Raw genomic sequence first — 21,429 nt, forward strand, 5'->3', positions numbered from 1 at the left:
GATCCATGATTCATTGTTTTCATATAACACCCAGTGCTCCTAACAGCAGTCTGATGTATAGGAATTTATTTCCAGGGAGAAAAATAAATCAAATGTACCAAGTTGCTTTATATAAGGATGTTCTTCACAGTGCTGGTTATTAAGAAACTAGAAATATAACTGTTCTTCAATAGAAATTTAGCCAAATACACCATGGAATATTCTTATATTGGAATACAATATAGCCATTTAAAAAGGTGGAATTTGTGTGTACGTGTATCATTCATTGATATAAAAGAATGATACCCTGTGAAAAACATGGCATGTTACCATTATACCATTTGTATAAAATTATATGTTGGGAGACAGTTCTACATCTGCAAAGGTGGAGATCAAAATGTCACCTGTGGTTGCCCCCGAATGGTGGAACCAGGGATATTTTCTTTCCCCTTTACATTTCCTGTACTGTTTAATTCTTTATATGTGTTATATATAATCAGAAAAAAAAAGCTATTTTCATTTTGAAGGAAATAAGAATAAAAAACTAAAAATAAAACCAAGAGATCAGAATTCAATAGTGTTATAGAGCTACCTACCAAAGCATTTTCTGCAATGTCTACTTGGAAAAACTTTCCAACAGTCTCCTGCAATGGAATAAAGTTAATCAGATAATACAAAAACAAAAACCCACTCACAAAACAAAATAACTGTTGAAACTGCTAAAGGACAAAGTGGCAATCATAGAGTCATTTTCAGCTTTGTAAGGGTATTTTTCTGCATCAAAACCAGTATGGTAAACAATTAGCTTTAATAACATATAGTAAGTTACACAGACTTAAATATATGCAACCACGCCTATATTTAACACATTTAACTATATTTAATAAAATACACAACATGGGTGTGAGTAATCAACCTCTTTAGTTCACTCCACTGAATTAAGGCTTATGTGTTAACTTTTCCATAGCACAACATGCTGAGAGCTAGTCCCCACTCCTGGGCCACAAAACACCTGGATGGTTTTCCTGCCTTTCAGTTGTTCCTTCAAAGAGTTTACAAAGAGTAAAGACTTAATAAACACAGACACTTGGGGAGAAGGGGAGCTCACTGGTTTCATTTTCCCTGTTTCATCTCTTCTTTCTTCCTTCCAAGAGCACCGCACCATTTCTTTCTCAGATTAACACCTTCCACTATGCTCTTTTCTCCAGGATTCTGCTCCGCCCATCACCATCCTTATTAATCTTCCATCTCTGTCTTCTGTGTCTCTTTCCCTTACCTTGAAACAGGCATAAGCCTCCGAATCTCTCCTCACCTCTAACTACCTTCTAGTTGTTCTGTTTGCAATCTACAACTCCAATTCTCATTAATGTCTTTCTCCTCGATTCTTGGTAACCTATTCCCACTTTCACTGCTCTAACAATACTATTTATAAAGATTATTAATGATCTAATCAACTACAACAGCATGTCTGCTTTCAGTCCTACCTTACTTGACCTCTTTGAAGTCCAGCACTGTTGGTGGTCTCCTAGAAACTTCTTCAGTACTTTCTATTCTGCTTCCCCTCCTGATCCTTTCTACTTTGTGCATACTCCCTTCTTAAAGACCTTTCCTGTCCACAACTTGGAAAGGGTACCCTATTATTGCTTGGTCGCTGCTAACTAGTCAAGTGCAACTGGTGTGCAGGTGAATGTTTTACTACAGGCTTCAGAAAAAAAAAAAGGTGCCCTGAGTTGTAGTGTTTGCCAATTTAAAAAAAAAATTTAGTAAGTTTGATATAATCAAAATCTAAATATGATACAAACTGAATTAAGGAAGACTTTCTTTAAAAATAGTCAAGTTTATTTCTTAAAGTAAATTAAGTCAAAGAATATATATACCTTATTCAAATGTTGTGCTATGTAACCTCTTCCACAACCAACATCCAAAGCAAGGGAAAAATTTCTAAAAAATAGACACAGAAGTTATGTTTTGTCTGTAATAACACAGTCCACAAGACAATTACTAAAAACTAATTTTTCTTAAGTAAAAACATTTTAATGAACACAAGTTTCAAAAAGTTACATCATCTGCCTTTTCTGCCTCACCTTATAAGCTGTTTCTACCAGAGAACATATTGAAGGAGCAAGTCTATCTAGTCCAGACATTCACAGGACCTCACAGTCAACTGGCTTTCCATGAGGTTGCTCCATGATGTGGATTCAAAGAACAAATTTAGTGGGGATATTTTAATTTAATAATATATACAAATAAAGAATGAAAAGAAGCTAACCTAAATTAACATGAAAATACCGGCATACTTGTCAGGAATTTAATTATCCCTTTTTCTCAAATTTGTTGAGGCAGCAAATAATTTAAAAATCATCATATAAAATACCATGAAATACTAACATGTTAAACTAAAAACAAAACAAAACACCAACTAAACAGTAGCTAACTTTTACTGAAATCTTAGCAGGTTTGGGGTGCCTGGGTGGCTCAGTCGTTGGGCGTCTGCCTTCGGCTTGGGTCGTGATCCTGGAGTCCTGGGATCAAGCCCCGGATCAGGCTCCCTGCTCGGCGGGAAGCCTGCTTCTCCCTCTCCCACTCCCCCTGCTTGTGTACCCTCTCTCACTGTCTCTCTTCTCTCTGTCAAATAAATAAATAAAATCTTAAAAACAAAAAAGAAATCTTAGCAGGTTCAAAGCAATAAGTGTTCAAAGTAAGTCGACCCAAGGTCACTCAACTGATAAGCAGTAGTCAGAACTTGAATTGTTAGTCAGAATTTTAACCCAGAATTATTATCCCCCATACTACATTGCCTCCTCTAAATATATGTCATACAAAGCCAGTTCACACATCTAATTGTAAGCCAATTTCATATGACAAGAAAACTTAAAATTTTATCCACTAGTAACATTTTTTATATTGGAACCAAAATTGGCAGTCCTTTTTCAATTTCTGTTAAAAACTTATGTCAAAAATATAGACCACCAGTACACAGCTGGAGAACTGGTGGTAAGACAGAACCATTTATTTACATAATGCCTTCTATCTTGATTGTGAACACAGGCAGTATGACATGGTAAAGTACACAAGCTTTGGGATCAGAAAGACATGATTTAGAATTCTGGGCCTGTAATTTATTGGCTATGTGACCATGGACAAGTGATTTAATCTTACTGAATCTGTTTCCCCATCTATAAAATGGAAAAGTTACTACCTCCCTCAAGAGAATTTTATGAAATGGTGCATTTAAAGTATCTAGCACAGTACAAATGCTCAACAGAAGTTGGTTATGAGTTGTTATTACCACAGATTATAAGTTTTTTTAAAAGATTTATTTATTCATGAGAGAGAGAGTATGTGGGCGAGTGCACGAGTGGGGGGAGGGACAAAAAGAGAGGGGGAAGCAGACTCCCCACTAAGCAGGGAGCCCAATCCCAGGACCCTGGGATCATGACCTGAGCCAAAGGCAGACGCTTAACCAACTGAGTCACCCAGGAGTCCCCAGATTATAACACTATTAAATGGACTTCAGATACCACAAATAAGACATTTAATAATCTGCGGGGTTAGTTTTTTAAGAATCAACAAAACATCAGTGTGGACAATATAAACTATACTTTGTAAAAATAGAACATTAGTGCAAGGGCATTTACACTGGTATTTTTTTAGACTGGTATTTTTAATAATTTAGTTCCAAAGAGTTAATGTTAGTTTAAGACGTGTTTTTAGCCATAATCACAGGTCTCTCTGTAGATCTATGTTTTGCTCAGTACTATGACATAAAAGATTATAAAATCCATACTGATTTGGAAAATTTAATGTTTCATTTTTAATAAATGGCCTAAAATACAGGCAAATGAATGACTGCAGTACAGAGAACTAGCTATTTGTTTCAGAGCCTTAAAATAATGGAAGTAAACAGATGAAATGGGGGTGATTATTTGTAACAATGAGACATTTTTTGCCATATGAAATCAATTCATCCCAAGATTCTTTTAAGTAGCAAGAATATCTCTAAAAAATGACTTGAATTTTTGATTTTAAAAAAATTCCCCTTTTATAAACAAATGTAATAAATTCATCCCATGTTGGTCCAATTTAATGGATGTCTTTTAAACAAAAGAGCACACAAAAGTGATTTGCTAACATCACAGAAAAATTCTACAGTAAAGACATTATTTAACCATTACTTATGTGGTTCCTGCCACACAGCTGTAAACCTGAATTTGTAAAATTGTTATGCCTAATACAGAGCAATGAATTCATCAAGGTTTTAATACTTCATTAAAGTGTTCTCTTCTCAAATGTGCCTCTATATAATTGTCATAGAACCCTACTGCCATTAACAATACTTAAGATAAAATGGCCAGTCTCATATAACCTGAGTGGGGAACAAATCTAGGTAGATTTCCTTCACTGAGATAGTAAAGATTCTGTTGTTAATTATAGTTAAACTTTTAAAGCTAGGTTTATTAAATCTTAAAAATTCACAGGTGGTCAATTTTTACCTCCATTTTTGGAGCAATGTTTTCATTACTGGCTTTTAGCCAAATGAAATTGGATCAGTCATTCAGGCTCATAGAGAAGCTATGAGTTGTACTTCTATTCATTCTTTTTTTTTTTTTTTTTGGCAAAAAGGGAAAAAAAAGAATACTTGTTCTCCAGACATAAAAAAGGAGAGACTTGGGGTGCCTGGATGGCTCAGTCAGTCAAGCATCTGTGTTTGGCTCAGGTCATGATCCCAGGGTCCTGGGATGAAGCACCACATCGGGCTCCCTGCTCAGTGGGGAGTCTGCTTCTCCCTCTCCCTGTGCCCCTGTTCTCTCTCTCAAAAAAAAAAAAAAAAGAACTTAAGAGTGTGATTAAAATCACTAATCCTGGTAATAAATTCCTCCAGATTCTGCCATTCAAGACATTAAGCTCTCAGCATTCAATCTCTTGAATCTTCAGTCAAAGTTAATTGTATTTTATTATGATAATCATCACTTACCTGGCTATGTCGTACACACGGTCTGCAATCTGACTTCCAACCTGAAGGATTACAAGCAACAATGATGTATATAAGTTGAGTAGGCTTAAAAGAGAAGCAACACTTTTTCTAGTATTCAATAATCCACAATTCAATAAACCTGTGGATTATTACTTATGTTTCAACATGTTGATAAGTACTTCTCTCTATCCCATTTTCAATTTGACCACAAATTATATAAATTTGACCATAAGTTATAAACACCATAAATTAAACTATCCCAGGAAACAAATTCAGGCAAATTACTTCAGAAGTCCATTTAATGAATCCAAGACTAAATATTCATGAATATGTATATATCTGGCTTTTACACTGTATGTTCTATATAAGATTACAAGGATAAGAAGCAACAGGAGCATAACAGATACATTATTGTCCACAGATATTAGCATGAGGTATATGAAAGTGAAAAAATATTGTTAGCTATGGTTTATTACAGATCAATGTATAAATGATCACTTAAAAACTCTATTATTTAGGGGCTCCTGGGTGGCTCAGTTGTTGGGCATCTGCCTTCGGCTCAGGTCATGATCCCAGGGTCCTGGATCAAGCCCTGTGTCGGGCTCCCTTCTCAGTGGGAAGACTGCTTCTCCCTCTCCCATTCCCCCCTGCTTGTGTTCCCTTTCTCGGTGTCTCTGTCAAATAAATAAATAAAATCTTTAAAACAAAACAAAACAAACAAAAAAAACTCTGTTATCTGAAGACACCTAAGAAATTCTGTGGAACTACTAAACAAGTAAACAACTTTTCCAAGGAACATGTGCAAATTAGAAAGTCAGCCAAATCTGAAGAAATTGCACTTTATGTTATTTTCCCCAATCCCATCCCAATCTAAGAGAGGCCATAAAGTAGGTGCTTCCTCTTTGCTAGGCTAGCTTCATCTGTCAAGAATAAAGATGTGAGAAATATTCCTCACATTCTACTATTCCTTCATAAACATCCCAGAGTTTCTATTAGGACTTGGAAGTTCAGAACATATGTGTATTTGCTTTGGGGGTAGTAGGGGAAGGGCAAGAGGTATACCAGATCTATACGCTTTGCTTGGAGAAGAGTGGTTAGAAACATACATCTTCTCAGTACAGGTCATTATGAACCCTAAGAACAAACACAGTCATCATCTGGTCAGAGCAAGCTTGCACAGAGCTCAAAAACTGTTTCTTGCTTCGGCTTTAAAGAGTTCATTACACTTAACTTCAATTTTGCTTCATCCTCAAAGAAATATTTACTTAGGCCTGAACTTGGTGCTATGTGTCCAGAGAGTAGAAACCCTCAGTTTCTAGTCCACCTGGACAGAGGAAGAGGTCTTTCAAACAAGCACAAATCTGAGATCTTAATTTATCTTCATTACTTTTCCTAAAACATAAATCAGATCCTATCACTCCACTGCTTAATTCAACAGGCTAGGGGCGCCTGGATGGCTCAGTTGGTTAAGTGACCAACTCTTTATTTTGGCTCAGGTCATGATCTCAGGGTTGTGAGATCTAGCCCCAGGGTTGACTCTTCCCAACCACCCCCCCAAAAAAACAAACAAAACCCATTCAACTGGCTCACATTCCTCTAGAACAGTACTGACCAAGAGAAAAACAATGAGAGCCATATGTGTCATTTTAATTTTCTAATAGCCACTTTTAAAAAGTAGAAAGGAACAGGAGAAATTATTTTTCACATATTTTACTTAGCCCAATATATCAAAACTACAATTTCAACACGTAATCAAGATTAAAAAAACTGTTAATGATATATTTTGCATCCTTTTTTCACACTAAGTCACTGAAATCAAGTGTATTTTACAGATACAGCACAGCTCAACTGGACTAGCTACATTTCAGGCGCTCAATAGCCACATGTGGCCAGAGATTACCACACTGAATGGGCAGTTCAGTTAGACGAGAAAATCCAAAGTTCTTATCTGCAGCCCTAATAACCTGCGCCTTCCCTGACCTCCTCTCCCACTCTCTCCTTCACGGAAGCTTCACTGGAGGTCTCAACAAGGTTCTTTCCGTCTCAGAAACTCTTCACTTGTCCTTCCCTTTGCTTATAAGGCTATTCCCTCCAGATCTTAGCTTGCCTAATTCCTCATCATGTCGTCTGCCTGAGCGGCCTTCTCTGACCATCGCAGTCATTATACCACTTCACTTTAGTACCTCACCTTACTTCTTGGGCTGAAATTACATTTCTTGTTCACCGACGCCCCCAAGAATGAAACCTCCTGAGGGCAGCGGTCTTACTCTGCCCAGGACAGAGCTGTAACTCAAGCGGTATTTGCTGAATGAATGAATAGCACTTTACAAATAACCTCACCCACCCCTTCAGTGATTACAGTAGACGTTGAGACGGGCAGGGCAGCTGCTCAAGGTCACCGGCGGGTGGGGTCAGCTGGGGTCGGTTGGGACCTGGCCGGAGCCCCCGAACCGGCGCCAGAGCTCGGCGCCGCCCTCCCCCACTGCCCCGCGGGCTCACCTCCTCCTTCAGGTAGTCAAACTTCATCGGCTCAGGCTGCCGGGCCGCCCAGTTTTTCTGTTTCCTCTTCAAATCCCGGTCGAAGATATTTAAGGCTCTGGGCGAGGTGCTGCCCGGAGAGACGCCGGAGGCGACCTTCCTGAGGCGGAGGCTCTTTGCTGGGACCCCCGCGGCAGGAGGTCGTCGCCACAAGAGCCAAAGACCGCCCAGCCCCAGCATGTCCAACGGTGACGCCACTTGCAGGTGCACTTATCTTGCGCATGCACCACCGCGGCTCCGGCGCCTGCGCCGGAGATCGCCGCGGAGGGGAAAGGGGAAGTAGTTTGGCCCAGTTCTCTTGCCATCACGGCGGAGCGTCACGCGGAGGATTGTGGGTGTGTGTCGCACGTGAGACTCGGCGAAAGCTCAGAGGAGGTTAGTGGATTTGGGTTTCCAAGAAGGGCTGTGGAGGGTGCCGAACCAGTCTTTGACAGGGTCTTCTTTGGATTCATAAGGGGTTGCGCCCTTTTTTTTTTTTTTTTTGCCATTCCAGTCTCATATTTCAGACTTCCTTTGTCCTCTCCAGGGTCCTGTCGAGGGACCTCAGCCCAGTAGCCGTACCCTGAGGTTTGGGGTTAGGAAGGAGATCGCCGTTCTAGGACCACCCTGGTGTTCTCCGCTTTAGAGGGTCGGTAGACGGGAGAGTGGGCTGTGGAGTTGAAGGTGGGTATCGGAAGGTGAGGTCAGGTCACCCATCTCTGTCTGAATATCTGACGTTTATTGAATGCTTTCGTTGTAAACCTATATATGCATTGTCACTAATAGTTGGATGAGATGGTACCTACCTTGTTCCCTACTTGTTCAGAGGGGTAAATGCTTACGTGTATAAGTGCATCATTGAAACCTATGTGCCTTTTTTTAACGTATAAAAAAATTGTTTTCAAATTTAAGGAAAAAATACAAGGCTGCTTTCAAAACAAAAGCACTGCTACCCTGTTTGATCAGTTCCTTTTTGTTCTTAATAATCAATGACTCGTGGGACGCCTGGGTGGCTCATCGGTTAAGCGTCTGCCTTCGGCTCCAGTCATGATCCCAGGGTCCTGGGATCTAGTGCCCCATGGCCTCCTTGCTCAGCAGGGGAGCCTGCTTCTCCCTCTGCCTGCCGCTCCCCCTGCTTGTGCACTGTCTCTCTTTCTCTCTCTCTCTCTGACAAATGTTTAGATAAAATCTTTAAAAAAAAAGTCAATGACTCTTAGCTGTGCAAAAATCAAATCGAGATGCTAAACCCTTACTGTTTTCAAGGGAACAGTACTAATCTCTCTCTCTCTCTCTCTCTCTCTCTCTCTCACACACACACACACACACACACACACACACACACAGTCTAATTATGTTTTGGGGAGAACCAGCCCACTTGGGCCTTACTTATAGAATAAGAAATTATACAGAGAAGAGATGTTTATTAATAGCTGGGATGAAAATTTATATGGTTTTTGAAGGATGATCGGATTTAAAGAGGGAATTTTGTGAGCTGAATCTGAATTGATTTGAGTCTATTTAGTTAGGAGACTAGGCTTGTAGAATAGTAGCATGAAGTAAGGACTAACAGAAAGAATGGGACCAGAATGTGAAGAGACAAATAGGACCAACTGAGGCTTGGGAAGCTTTTTGAAAGATGATCGAATTTAAAGAGGGAATTTTGTGAGCTGAATCTGAATTGATTTGAGTCTGTTTAGTTAGGAGACTAGGCTTGTAGAATAGTAGCATGAAGTAAGGACTAACAGAAAGAATGGGACCAGAATGTGAAGAGACAAATAGGACCAACTGAGGCTTGGGAAGCTTTTGATTACATTAGCTTTTAACTTGTAACAGGTACACAGGTATACAAAAAGAAATGTAGAAATTCTAAGTGAGTGCAATTGGCTAGTAAGCGTTTGTCTCCCTCTGTAAAGCCCTGGAATTCTGCTTGGTTTTGTCTTAAATTTATTCCTCCAAATGCTCTATAATCAAAAGAGGATAGTCTGATAGTTTTTGTTTTTCTGAATGTGACTCAGAATAAGTTGGGAAATGAAATTGGATGTGTTACCTTTATTTATATTTAACTTAGAATATATTGTGAATTAGCATTTTTTCCTGAAGCATCTTTTTTAACTAATCCATTATTGTAATATTTGTTTTACTTTTTAGGACTTTATTTCTTCAAGCATTTGTCCAGTCAGGCATTTAAAAATGGCATCCAAACATGAAATAATGAGTGACCAGCGGTTTAGGAGGGTTACAAAAGACCCAAGATTTTGGGAAATGCCAGAAAAGGATCGAAAAGTCAAAATTGACAAGAGATTTCGAGCAATGTTTCATGACAAAAGGTTCAAGTTGAATTATGCTGTAGATAAAAGAGGACGCCCCATCAACCACAGCACTACAGAGGACTTGAAACGTTTTTATGACCTTTCAGATTCTGATTCAGATCTATCTGATGAAGATGATAAAGCACTGAACCAAAAGAAAATGAAGAAGAAAAAACCCCAGACTAACAACAAAATAGAATCAAAAAATCTAGTTGAGGAGAAAAAGAAAGAAACCAAGAAAATTAATCTAAAGGATTCTGGAGATAAAAGTGATTCACATAACTCTGACAGAATCCAGAAAGTGAAAAAGTCATGCAAATCTAAGAAGGTAGATTCAAAAATAAGTCCCAAGAAAGACAGAGAAAAATTTACACAAAAAAGTGCAACAGAGAAGAAAAGCATTGTTCAGCACTGTACAGACTCATGTCCCAAAGGAAAACTAAGCACAGGAGACTTGGGCCCCTCTGAAACTGTGAAATCTCCCCAGGTCAAGTACTCTGAGACAAGAAGAGAAATGCAATCAGGTTGGTTGGAAAGAATTATAGGTTCTTTGATATTATATTATTTATTTTTATACTGATTTTTTTTTTTAAGAAAGCATATATAGTATTTTCATAATATAATGGGAATGATCAAATGCTTATTTGGGAGTATAAAGCTGTGAAAGAAAAAAATGCCATAAAATGATTATTAATTTTTTATTTGGTGCTATAATGGCTAAGAGAGGAAAACTTAAGGCTAATGAATGATTCTGATTTGTGGTAGGCACTAGTGAGAGCTATATTCTTTAGCCAGATAAAGTGTTATATGTTGTCATCACATAGTAAGAAGAGGTGTGTCTGAAAAGGGCTAGTAGAGTTGTGTGTTCATCCATCCTTCATTCAACTACTTTTAGTAACTAGTATGTGGCAGGTAGAAAATGAGTAAGACATGGTCCCCCATCTTGGGGCTACTGCTAGCTTATATGATGCCTGTGCAAATTAGAAAAAGTTATGCCCTGGGGCGCCTGGGTGGCTCAGTCATTAAGCGTCTGCCTTCAGCTCAGGTCATGATCCCAGGGTCCTGGGTTTGAGCCCCGCATCGGGGTCCCTGCTCCGCCGGAGGCCTGTTTCTCCCTCTCTCACTCCCCCTGCTTGTGTTCCCTCTCTCGCTGTGTCTCTCTCTGTCAAATAAATAAATAAAATCTTTTTTTTTTTTTTAAAGAAAAAGTTATGCCCTTTTGGATACATAGAGCTCTTAGAGTTCGCAGTTTGGTAAGGGACAGCATCTTTGAGTGAAGCAGTGGGTTTATTCCCCCTGAGCAGACACAGCACCTCTGCAAGGTGCATAGCTTGTTGAGTGGATTTGATCTTGATTTCAGCCCTTCCCAAGATCCAAGATCCTGTATTGCAGATAAAAGCCTGCTAAACTCTACAGTGGCACCAGCCAAAAGCAGCACTGTCCAGTAAAAAATGTGTAATTTTGAATTTTCTAGTTGACACATTAAGAAGTGAAAAAAGGTGAAATTAATTTTAGTAACATACTCTATTTAATACACCAAAAATTTGTTTTAATGTGTAATCAACTTAAATTTTAATGGCATAGTTTGCATTCTATTTTCATAGTAATCTCAAGTATAAAATTTGGACGAGCCACATTACAAGTGCTCAGTTGCCACATGTGGCTGCAGGTTACATACTGGACACCACATATCTAAAGTGGAAGAAATTAGATCTGTAACATAATAAAATAATAGTGTCATAAAAGATGTTTAGCAGAGGGCTATGGGAATTCAGAGGAAGAGGTCACTCAAGATATGGTAACCAGAGAAAAACTTAGGGGAAGTACCATAGGGTTTGGAAAAAGTAAATTGAGAGACCAGAGCACTCTGTATAGAATGGACTTTTTGAGCAAAGATATGGTTGGATATGTTCAGAAGAAATCAGTATCCCCATTTGATTAGATAATAAGATCTCTGAAGGGGTAAGCGAGTAATACATCTAGAAAAGATTGTTTGGAACTAAGAAACATCTGATTCTGGTTCATACTTACTTGTTTACTGAGCTTATTAAAATTTGGTGTCCCCTCCAGTAGCAAGAAATTTTGAGTGTTGGTGTTGCCTGTTGTTTATGTTGTTAACTGAAAAATTGGTATTCAGATGAGCCAAAGGCTGGCCATGATTACAAGAGGATAGGCATTGGGAAAAAGTCAGAGAGGACTTGACAGGCTGAGATCACATTTGAAAGGTAGGAGGTATCAGGCAGTGGATAGAATTCTAGATAGCAGGAACTAGGAGGTAAGAGTGGGATCTCTTTCCATTTGTAGTGAACCAGGCAGCAAACTGAGGTATAGGGAGAGGGATAGGAGTTTGGTTACTGAAATTGGAAAATAAGAATAGGAACAGCAGCAAGGTTTGTTTGATGATGAGTTTGTGAGGCAAGTCAGTCTAGCATCTTAAATTTCACTTGATTTAGGGCACTGGATTAATAAAACGTATCCATATAATCCTTTGGATTGATTTTATAGAATCTTTTTGCCTATCCTTTTTTTATTAAAATTTCTCAATAAGCTTGAGAAATTAGGATAGATTAATCAGGAAACAAGGCTAAAGTGATTTATGTGAGGATACACAGAGCTGGGCCTGCAACTCAAGTCTTTGTAAAATCTTTCTACCGCCTCATATTGCTTCCAGTAATTTACATTGGTTCCACAGTCTAGAAAGGCAGTGTGTGTAAGTAGGGATTAGTGACTTCATATGTAAACATCTTTTGTTCATTATTCATCAGCTACCAGCAACTACTGTGTGCAGAGAGGTTTTTTTTTTTTTTTAAGATTTTATTTATTTGAGAGAGAGATCACAAGCAGGGGGGAAGGGGTAGAGGGAGAAGCAGACTCCCCACTGAGCAGGGAGCCCAGTGCAGGACTCCATCCTAGGACCCTGGGATCATGACCTGAGCCAAAGGTAGATGCCTAACCAACTGAGCCACCCAGGCGCTCCGCAGAGAGCTTTTTAAGTGCTACAACGTAAAGGTGATGTGAAGAGTGCAGTTTGGTATTATGGGTCATAAAATGTTGATTCCCAGCATTGCACCCCTAAGAACTTATTTTAAGTAAATAATTGGGCTTTTGTGCAAAGAATGTGCATCTTAGCATTGTTTTTAAAATTTTGAAAGTAACATAAATCATTAGGGAATTGATTAAATAAATTGTAATATATCCAAACATGTTTATGATATATGAAGTTTTAAAAATAAGTTACAAAATAGTATAAACTGTATGATTAGCTACTTAAAAAAATTAGTGGATACATCATAGAAAACAAATTTAGGGAATTATGTACCAAAATAACCATCCAGTTATCTTTGAAAAATTACCAGTCATTTTTATTTTCTTAATTAAACCATAATTAAACCATATTTTCTTAAGTTTTTTGCAATGAGCATTCATTACATTTATAAAGCATTTTTTTTTAGGTAGCTAGGTAAGTACTGTTTACAGTTACTATTGGAGCAGTACCATCCAGGAATAGAGATAATCCCACATTATCTAGCCAGTACATTGTGGACTCTGAGCGAATATTTACTGAATGAATCAATACTCTGAATGTACCTGATGTTGTCAAAAATATTAAAATACTAGATCTTTTTTAAGTCTTGCGTGTATCATTTTATTATACAACCCAGAGTGTGGTATGTGTACCATTGTCATATGTGAAAACAGGGCATATGTGAGATGATACTCAAACTTTTTTATGTTACTAGGTATGTATTTGTTTCAACATCTTAGGAAAAAATGTAATCACTATATTACATCTGTTAGAACAAATCTAATTTTTTTAACTTAAAAAAATTCAGTTTAATGAAAAACAGTGAAATGCAAAAATCGTTTAATGGTATAATAATGACTGATGCTTGAGAAATATTGCAATATTAGATAAAGCTAAGCCCCCAAGGTGTTATTTCTGAGCATATTGCTAAAGGTGAATTCTGATGCTTGTCTCGTAGTAACTTTCTTTCACTATTGTGGTGGCGTTTTCCTAATCCCATATGCAGAACTTAACAATCGTGCATTTTTTTTTTTTGCTTTTTCACACCTACTGGCTATTTTTTATGTTCCCCCACTCTCTTACGTGGGTACATCATAGAAAACAAACTTAGGGAATTATGTACCAAAATAACCATCCAGTTATCTTTGAATGAAAAATTCAAAGATAAAATAAAAACCCATTTCTTTTCCTCCTAGCAGAACTCTTTTTCATTTAGCCTCAGGTCAAGTGGTTACTTCGTGAAGCCTTTCTTATTATAAATATCTCTCTACAGGGAAATTTAGATGTCTCTTCTGTGTTACTTTAGAACATAGCTCCATAAATCAGTAAACAATTTCTTTTTGTTTATGAACCTATCAAGAGCATTAGATCATGTTACAAGCCATCTCCCTTTTCCCTTTCCTGAGCTCAATGCATTTTACATAGTAGATAATAAATATTTGGTCAATGAATGACTATTATAAGATTATAGGACCAAGGGAAAAACTAAGTTCGAATTTCATTCCAAGTGTTAAGCTTTTAAATTTATTTTTTAATTCTACAAGCAGAGCCTGTAAGCAGAAACATAAGCTCCAACTTAAAGGTGAATAAAATGTGTAAGATACTGTATATCAACATACACATATACCCACAATAGAATCATACGATTGCTTTAGAAATAGAAAATGAGTTTTTTCAAAGTTATGTGGGCTAAAAAATCCAACTTAAGTAAAAACAGTCTTACTTTTCGTATATCGCTAGCCATAGTTAGTTACAAAGTTCAAGATTTAGCAGAAAACTTACTATTTTGCTCTGCATAGGTGATCTCATCCACATCACAACTTCTGTTATTACTACACATGAATGAAAAATTTTATCTCCAGCGTGCAACTTTTCAGAGCTGTAGACTCAGACGGCCAGCAGCCTTCTTGATATCTCCTCTTATGCGATTCAAAGGCACTTCAAATTCAGCATATTGAAAACTGAACTCATGATCTACCTCTACCAAACAGCAAACTGGTTCTTTTCCAACATCACATGTTTATCCAGTTAGCTAGCTAGCTCTGCACGCCAGGAAGCTAGAACTCATCTTTGACATTTCTAAAACTTCTCTGTCCCATACTGCAAGCCCCTGTCACTAATTACTGTTGATTTTACCTCCTGACTCTGCAACTCTGAAGTGAATCCATTCACGTCTTTTTGTCTCTTTCTAACAGTTTAGTGCTACCTTCATCTCTTGCTAGGAGTATAGTACTATACTTCTAATTCTGTAGTCACATCTGCTTTTGACTCCCTCCAGTTTTCTATAGCTAGTCAAGGTGATCTCGCTGTGCAAATCTGATGATGTTCCTCTTTCTGAAAATATTAACAGTGGCTTCTCACTGCTTTTATGACAAAGTCTAAACCTTCTCCATGGTTTTTGGGAAGCATGGCCCCTACCTCACTTTCAGTTTAATTTCTTACTTGACTCCTGGCCATCTGCAATCGAGACATTCTTGCCAATTTTTTCCTATTCGTGGATCTTTGCGTTTGGGTTTTTTTTTTGGTGTTTGGAACATTTCCCTCATCTATTAGTCTAATCTTGAATACCTCCTCTTCATCCTTCAAGTAGCAACTCAGTTATACTTATTTAGAGACTCTTATTGTATGCTTTTTATGTGTATTGATTTGATTGGTTTTATTTGGTTGATATCTGTCCATCTGTCCTCTCGACTATTAAGTTCATTGAGGGCACTGATAGCTTCTCTTGCCAATAATTTTTATTGAGCACCTAGCACACAGCAGGCACTCCATAATTACTGAATGAATATGTGAATCTACTTGTATGATCTGGGTATATGTCAAAATTTCTGTTAAGTAACTTCAGCATCAACTTTGCTGAATTTATGTTTTTTTAGTCTGTTTCATAGAAATTATATTTTTAATGCATTTGAGGTCAAAATAAGTTGGATTCCATTTAATTGTGTTTGCATTTTTTAAATTTCTCCCTCCTTTAATCTTTTTTGCAGTGATTCCACTAATAATGGCAAAAGACAGTGATGGTTATGGAAACTCTACAGGTGGTAAGATGTTTGACAAAGATGCTCTGGAGGAAGATTCAGAAAGTGCTAGTGAAATAGGTGATGAAGAATCTGAAGATGGAATTACAGGCACTGGTAGAACTTCAGCTGATAATGATGATGTTGATGATGATGTTGATGGAAGTGAAAGTGCTGAGGAGGAGGATGAAGATGAGGATAGTGACAATGATGATGAAAGTGACAGTGGCCCTGATCTTGCAAGGGGTAAAGGAAATATAGAAACTAGTTCTGAAGATGAAGAAGATATGGCAGATTTACTGCCAGAGGACTCTGGTTTTGAGCATGCTTGGAGAGAATTAGATAAAGATGCTCCTCGGGCTGATGAGGTGAACTTTTGAATAAATTATTTGTGAAAAACACAGTAAAAGTAGCTTTTATGGATGGTAGAATTGATGTCATTAAATTGAGTGGGAAAACCTTTATTGGTAAATAATATTCTTAATGATTATTCTGATTAAAACTTTTTGATATAAAATAACTTCTTGATATGGAAAGTAGCTATATAAATTAGATGTCTGTCCAAGCAAATAGAGATCAAAGAAAAGTCACATGAAATTTTTTTTTTTTAGGATTTTATTTATTTATTTGACAGAGAGGGAGACAGCGAGAGAGGGAATACAAGCAGGGGGAGTGGAAGAGGGGGAAGAAGGCTTCCTGCTGAGCAGGGAGCCAGTTGCTGGGCTCCATCCTAGACCTGAGCCAAAGGCAGACGCTTAACGACTGAGCCACCTAGGCGCCCCAGGTCACATGAAAGTTTTAGAAGATAACTTATTGTAGCTGGTAGTTTATATTTCAGTTCCTAGTGCACTATTGGAAATACTGTAGGGTAACATACTCAACCTCCATACGCATTCATGGGTAGCACAATAAACTTGGTTGTTAAAAAGTCAGCTGATTATCAAGTTCTGATTCAAGAACTAAGAACCTAGTAAGAGAAAGTGCTTATCTGCTGGCGGTTTTACCACTGTGACTCAACCAAAGTTTTCTTTTACATGTTGAAACTACTTAGATAAATACTGTATTGGTGATTTCAGAATCTGAGGAGGAAAGAAGACACATACTTTTTTGTATATTTTGCAAGTGATGGGAATGATAGAGATTATGTAATATTTAATTTTTCTCATTTCTTAGGTTACATGTCGATTAGCAGTTTGCAACATGGACTGGGACAGATTAAAGGCAAAAGATTTGCTAGCTCTGTTCAATTCATTTAAACCTAAAGGGGGTGTTATATTTTCCGTAAAGGTGAGAATTGATTTCATTTTGAAATATTTCTAAACATTTAAGCTTAATCTTCTTTTTAAGTCATAGTTTTAAGGAAAATAATCTGGCAGTTGTCTGGCACAGTTAGGTACAAAACTGGTAGAATAAATATAAAAGAAAGGAAGAGGTAAAATTATTGCTATTGATGGGTTATGTGATTGTATGTATTTTAAAAACCTAAAGAAATCAATTGAAAAGCTATTATAAAGCTCAGTAAAGGGACAGAATAAAATATTTTTAATTGCATTCTTCAATTCTTAACCAGTTAGGAAAAAAATCTATTTTTACTAGCAGTAGAAATGTAAAATCCTTGGGAATTACCTTAAACATATATGATATATATGAAGTAAACTATAACACTGGATAAATTTGAAAAACTTAAATGTTGAGATACCATATTTTTGGAGAGCAAGCATAGTGATTTAAGAATTTAGGCTTTGCAGTATGACAGACCTGTATTCAAATCTTGATTCTGATGCATGCCATGTGATCTTGGGCATTTTATTAATTTCTCAGATGTGTTCTCTCACCTGACAAGTGGATATAACTAGCATTTCCTAGGGTAGTTGTAAGGATAAAATAATAAGAAGCTTACACTAAGTATTTAGTACAGTGCCTGAAACAACTCTAAATTACTGTTCTGTTTAAGTATTTAAAGATGTCAACTCTATAGTTTTAGTGTAGTTTCAAGCATAATCTCAGTTCCTATCAAAGAAAAAGGCTACCAGTAATCATCTAAAAGAATAAATAAGTCAAAATGACTAATAAATTTTTAGGAAAACATATCAGTATAAAAGGATTTGCCCTGTCAGATACAACATGTGAACATTTTATATTGCTACAAGAGTTAACAAGTTCAGGTGAAAATGGAAAGATGAATTGATGGAATGAAATAGATAAATAGAAGAGTTTATATTATAATATAGACCAAAGTAAGCTTGAATACCTGGCATTGGGACAAATGAGTGAGTCTTTGTGTAAAGAGCTTAGTTCAGATCTTCACCTCATCATAGTCCAAAATAAACTCCAGATAAAATAAGGGAAAAAAATTAAAACTCAAACCACAGAAACAGAATAAAATAGTATTGTGTTTTTGTTAAATCTTGTGTTTCAGGAAATGGATAGTAGGAATATCTAGACTTAGAAAAGAGAAAAACAGAATCAACAGATGTGACTACATATGTATTTAAAGCTTTTACATCAAAACCTATTCCACTCAAATTAGTAAGAAAAACTCGAATCCCTATTTGATAGATTGCATATTGCAGAGAACTCAGAAAAGCATGTATTAGTTAGCAAAAATATGTTAAGGCCAGTAGCATCAGAACAATACAAATTAATATAGTTATATTTTTTCTCAAAAGTAGCCAACATACAAAACTACCAAATCCCAATGAGGGAATCCTTTTTCTTTTACCAAGACCATCTAAACAGTGTGATAAGATTATCATCAGTTCTTTTCTATTTAAAGTATTTCTTAAAGCATTGGATAAATGATATGACTTAAGAGATAAAATAAAATTGTTTTTATGTTTTATATACTTCTTTAATCATTTTTGTATATTTTGTGTCAACTAATTAGTCATTTTGTGTGTGTGTGTTTACTTTTAAGTTCCTTGAGCACTTAGACTCTTGTTTTGCTTTTCTTAATTTTTCCCTTGGATCCCAGGACCATCTTGTCCCAGTTGATGTATGCAGGAGATAATTCTATTTTTGTTCTTAAGCTGCACATCTGTTACTCTCCAGCCAAAATGACTATTTTTAAGGAGATTCCTCAGGATGTTTTAGCTTCCTGTAGTAGGTTTGGAAGTGAGTCATCCTTCCTGTTTTCATCGAGTTCAGTTGTAACTCTTAGAGTTCCTGACCTTGACAGGTCTGGATGTTCTAAGAAAAGTAAAGTATAAATTACATTGATCTTATTTTTTTGTGTTTAGATATATCCTTCCGAGTTTGGAAAGGAGAGGATGAAGGAAGAGCAAGTTCAAGGACCAGTAGAGTTATTAAGTATTCCTGAAGATGCTCCTGAAAAGGACTGGTATTAATCTGTTACAGAAAATAAAACTAAATCTCATGAATTCACGTCACTAACTCAGAATTCTGGTCACTTTAATTGGTCTAAAGTTTATGTTGTGCCTGCCTTTTATGGTTAAAACAAGTTGCAGAGCAGATTAAAGCTTGTCAGAAGTGACAACCTTTTGTGTGTATATTCATATTTCTGTATTCACAAAAACAATTATTGCAGTTTTGAAAAATGTTCCATGATTAGACTGATTTAGGGTTCTCAGCCTCCTTGCTCTTAATTAGTAAGTTTTGGTTTTTTCCTGAGATATTGCTTTCCATATATGTGTCACTGAAATTCTGTTTGCCTTTGAAATATATGTATTTTTTAATTTGAGGATTAAATAAAATAATGATAACAGGTTTTATTTTCATAATGTGTAGAAAAATTTTAAGGTAGTTTTTAAACCACTAGGTGGAGCTATATGTGCACATAATAAAAATGGTGGTTAAACAGACTGGTGGCAGACAGCCAATAAGACCCTCAAAGAGTATGTTGTAGTTAAATGAAATTAAACTTAAAACCATTTAGACTTGACAACACATAAATCTGGAATAAACATTTTACAAGATCAGGAATTTCTTTGTACTTAGAGCTAATGCTTTCCTAGCATATTTATTTTATAATACAGTGATCTTGTTCAGGAGTTTTACTTGAGGGACTATATGTAGTAGCAAAACAAAAAAATGACTATTCAAGAGTTAAAATTATGAGTAAGCATATGTAATTCTTACACTCTCCTTTTCTAGATACTAAATTTTAATTAAAATACCTAGTCTGTGCTTTGTCAAAATAATAAATTGAGCTTAAATATTTAATGCCCATAAATCACGAAGGAAAGATAGATTGGATGAAGTCTAGTTTGTAATATATTTTTCTTGAAATAATTAACATTTGTTTTTTAAAGGAAGATAGGTTGTGTTCCTGTATAGGTAAGCTTAATGAGTTTTCTACCTTTTAGGACTTCCAGAGAAAAATTGAGAGATTATCAATTCAAACGACTCAAGTACTATTATGCAGTAGTAGACTGTGATTCTCCTGAAACAGCTGGTAAAATTTATGAGGATTGTGATGGCCTGGAATTCGAAAGTAGTTGTTCATTCATAGATTTAAGGTAATCCAGTATGTGTCTTACCAATTTTATCTTGTAGCACAATATGATTTTAGGAAGTAAGATATTAGGCTGGTAGTATTTTCTGTTGTTTCATATTGTAAAAAAAGGATTTTTTGCTTTAGGTGAACTCTGTCCTATGGAACATCACTCTTAACAAAGAAAACTATAATGAGAAAATGCTAAAGTATCGTGTATGAGTCACCCAACATTTATATCCTGAATTTCAGATATATTGGCTACGTTTTTAGGATAATGGGTTATATGCAGTGATATTCCTTTGCAACTCTCTTTTAGAACTGGGAACCAGGTGAATTAATTGAAAAAAAAAAAAGCATTGAGGTGGGGGCAAAGGAATTTGCTAATAAATTGGTACCTCTAGACCTGTGCTAATAACAGTAGCTACTAGTCATATCTGTTTAATTAAAATTTTTAAAAATTTTAAATTTATTCATTTGCTTCATCACTGGACACATTTCAAGTACTTACTGGCCATATGTTGGACATAGCAGATACAGAATATTGCTATCATCACAGAAAGTTCCACTGAATGGTGCTGCTCTAAATGCTCAGTGAATGGATGGTGTTGCTGGCATTGTCTTCAGACTTGGGCGTTATTTTCACCCCATGCACAGGCTTCACTGGCCCAAAGCTGAAAAACCTTAAATGGTGGTAAATGTCAGTTCTGAGGAAATGGGAAGCTGAACTCCTATACCATTTTATCATTAACTTAATGCTTTTGAACCCAATAAACCATTCTTCTATGATACTTTGAATAGAAATCAGTTCTTTGTATCCAAGTTTGTGAGAGGCTTTGTTCTCAAAATGAAAATTTCCAAAAAAAATTTGCATCATTTCATAGTGCCTGGCTTTCATACTTCAAAGGCATTTGGACTGGTAGAAAAATACAAATAAAAATTTTGAATTGATAATTTGAGGTAAGATTTTAGTATGCTTGCATTTATAACAAGAAGGGCTTATCTCATCAGACAAGTATTTTTTTTTCTTTTCTCTCTTAACAGTTTCAATAGGAGGTACTTGTTTTGAATGTTTAAATAGTAGGTACCAAACATTTGTTAGAATGTCAAACTCTGGGTTTCATGAATTCATGTTAACATGTTCTTTTCAAGAT

General features: G+C 36.4%; 2 protein-coding genes across 8 annotated transcripts in view; one reads left to right on the plus strand and one right to left on the minus strand.

Moving 5' to 3' along the window:
* The window catches only part of NDUFAF5 (NADH:ubiquinone oxidoreductase complex assembly factor 5), a 28,112-nt gene extending 20,330 nt beyond the window's left edge, over nucleotides 1-7,782 (minus strand). For 2 of the 5 annotated variants that reach the window (XR_003524620.1, XR_003524619.1), the window contains exons 1-4: nucleotides 7,454-7,779; nucleotides 4,955-4,995; nucleotides 1,857-1,920; nucleotides 576-623 (exon numbers count right to left, since the gene is read on the minus strand). Coding sequence is in view for 3 of the 5 variants with exons in the window: in XM_027621735.1 (XP_027477536.1) it covers nucleotides 576-623; nucleotides 1,857-1,920; nucleotides 4,955-4,995; nucleotides 7,454-7,672 (372 nt within the window). In the remaining 2 variants the exon portion in view is untranslated. Of the gene's footprint in view, nucleotides 1-575; nucleotides 624-1,856; nucleotides 1,921-4,954; nucleotides 4,996-7,453 lie in introns of all 5 variants that reach the window. The other 3 variants (XM_027621735.1, XM_027621737.1, XM_027621736.1) reach the window with 3 other exon arrangements.
* The window catches only part of ESF1 (ESF1 nucleolar pre-rRNA processing protein homolog), a 62,737-nt gene continuing 49,068 nt past the window's right edge, over nucleotides 7,761-21,429 (plus strand). The window contains exons 1-7 of one of the 3 annotated variants that reach the window (XM_027621732.1): nucleotides 7,775-7,867; nucleotides 8,019-8,155; nucleotides 9,620-10,304; nucleotides 15,793-16,190; nucleotides 16,996-17,109; nucleotides 19,062-19,162; nucleotides 20,148-20,300. In XM_027621732.1, coding sequence (XP_027477533.1) covers nucleotides 9,662-10,304; nucleotides 15,793-16,190; nucleotides 16,996-17,109; nucleotides 19,062-19,162; nucleotides 20,148-20,300 — 1,409 coding nt within the window. In that variant the 5' untranslated portion in view covers nucleotides 7,775-7,867; nucleotides 8,019-8,155; nucleotides 9,620-9,661. Of the gene's footprint in view, nucleotides 7,868-7,957; nucleotides 8,156-9,619; nucleotides 10,305-15,792; nucleotides 16,191-16,995; nucleotides 17,110-19,061; nucleotides 19,163-20,147; nucleotides 20,301-21,429 lie in introns of those variants that run through there. The other 2 variants (XM_027621734.1, XM_027621733.1) reach the window with 2 other exon arrangements.

The sequence above is a fragment of the Zalophus californianus genome, chromosome 8 (assembly GCF_009762305.2).
Source record: "Zalophus californianus isolate mZalCal1 chromosome 8, mZalCal1.pri.v2, whole genome shotgun sequence".
Classification (NCBI taxonomy): Eukaryota; Metazoa; Chordata; class Mammalia; order Carnivora; family Otariidae; genus Zalophus; species Zalophus californianus.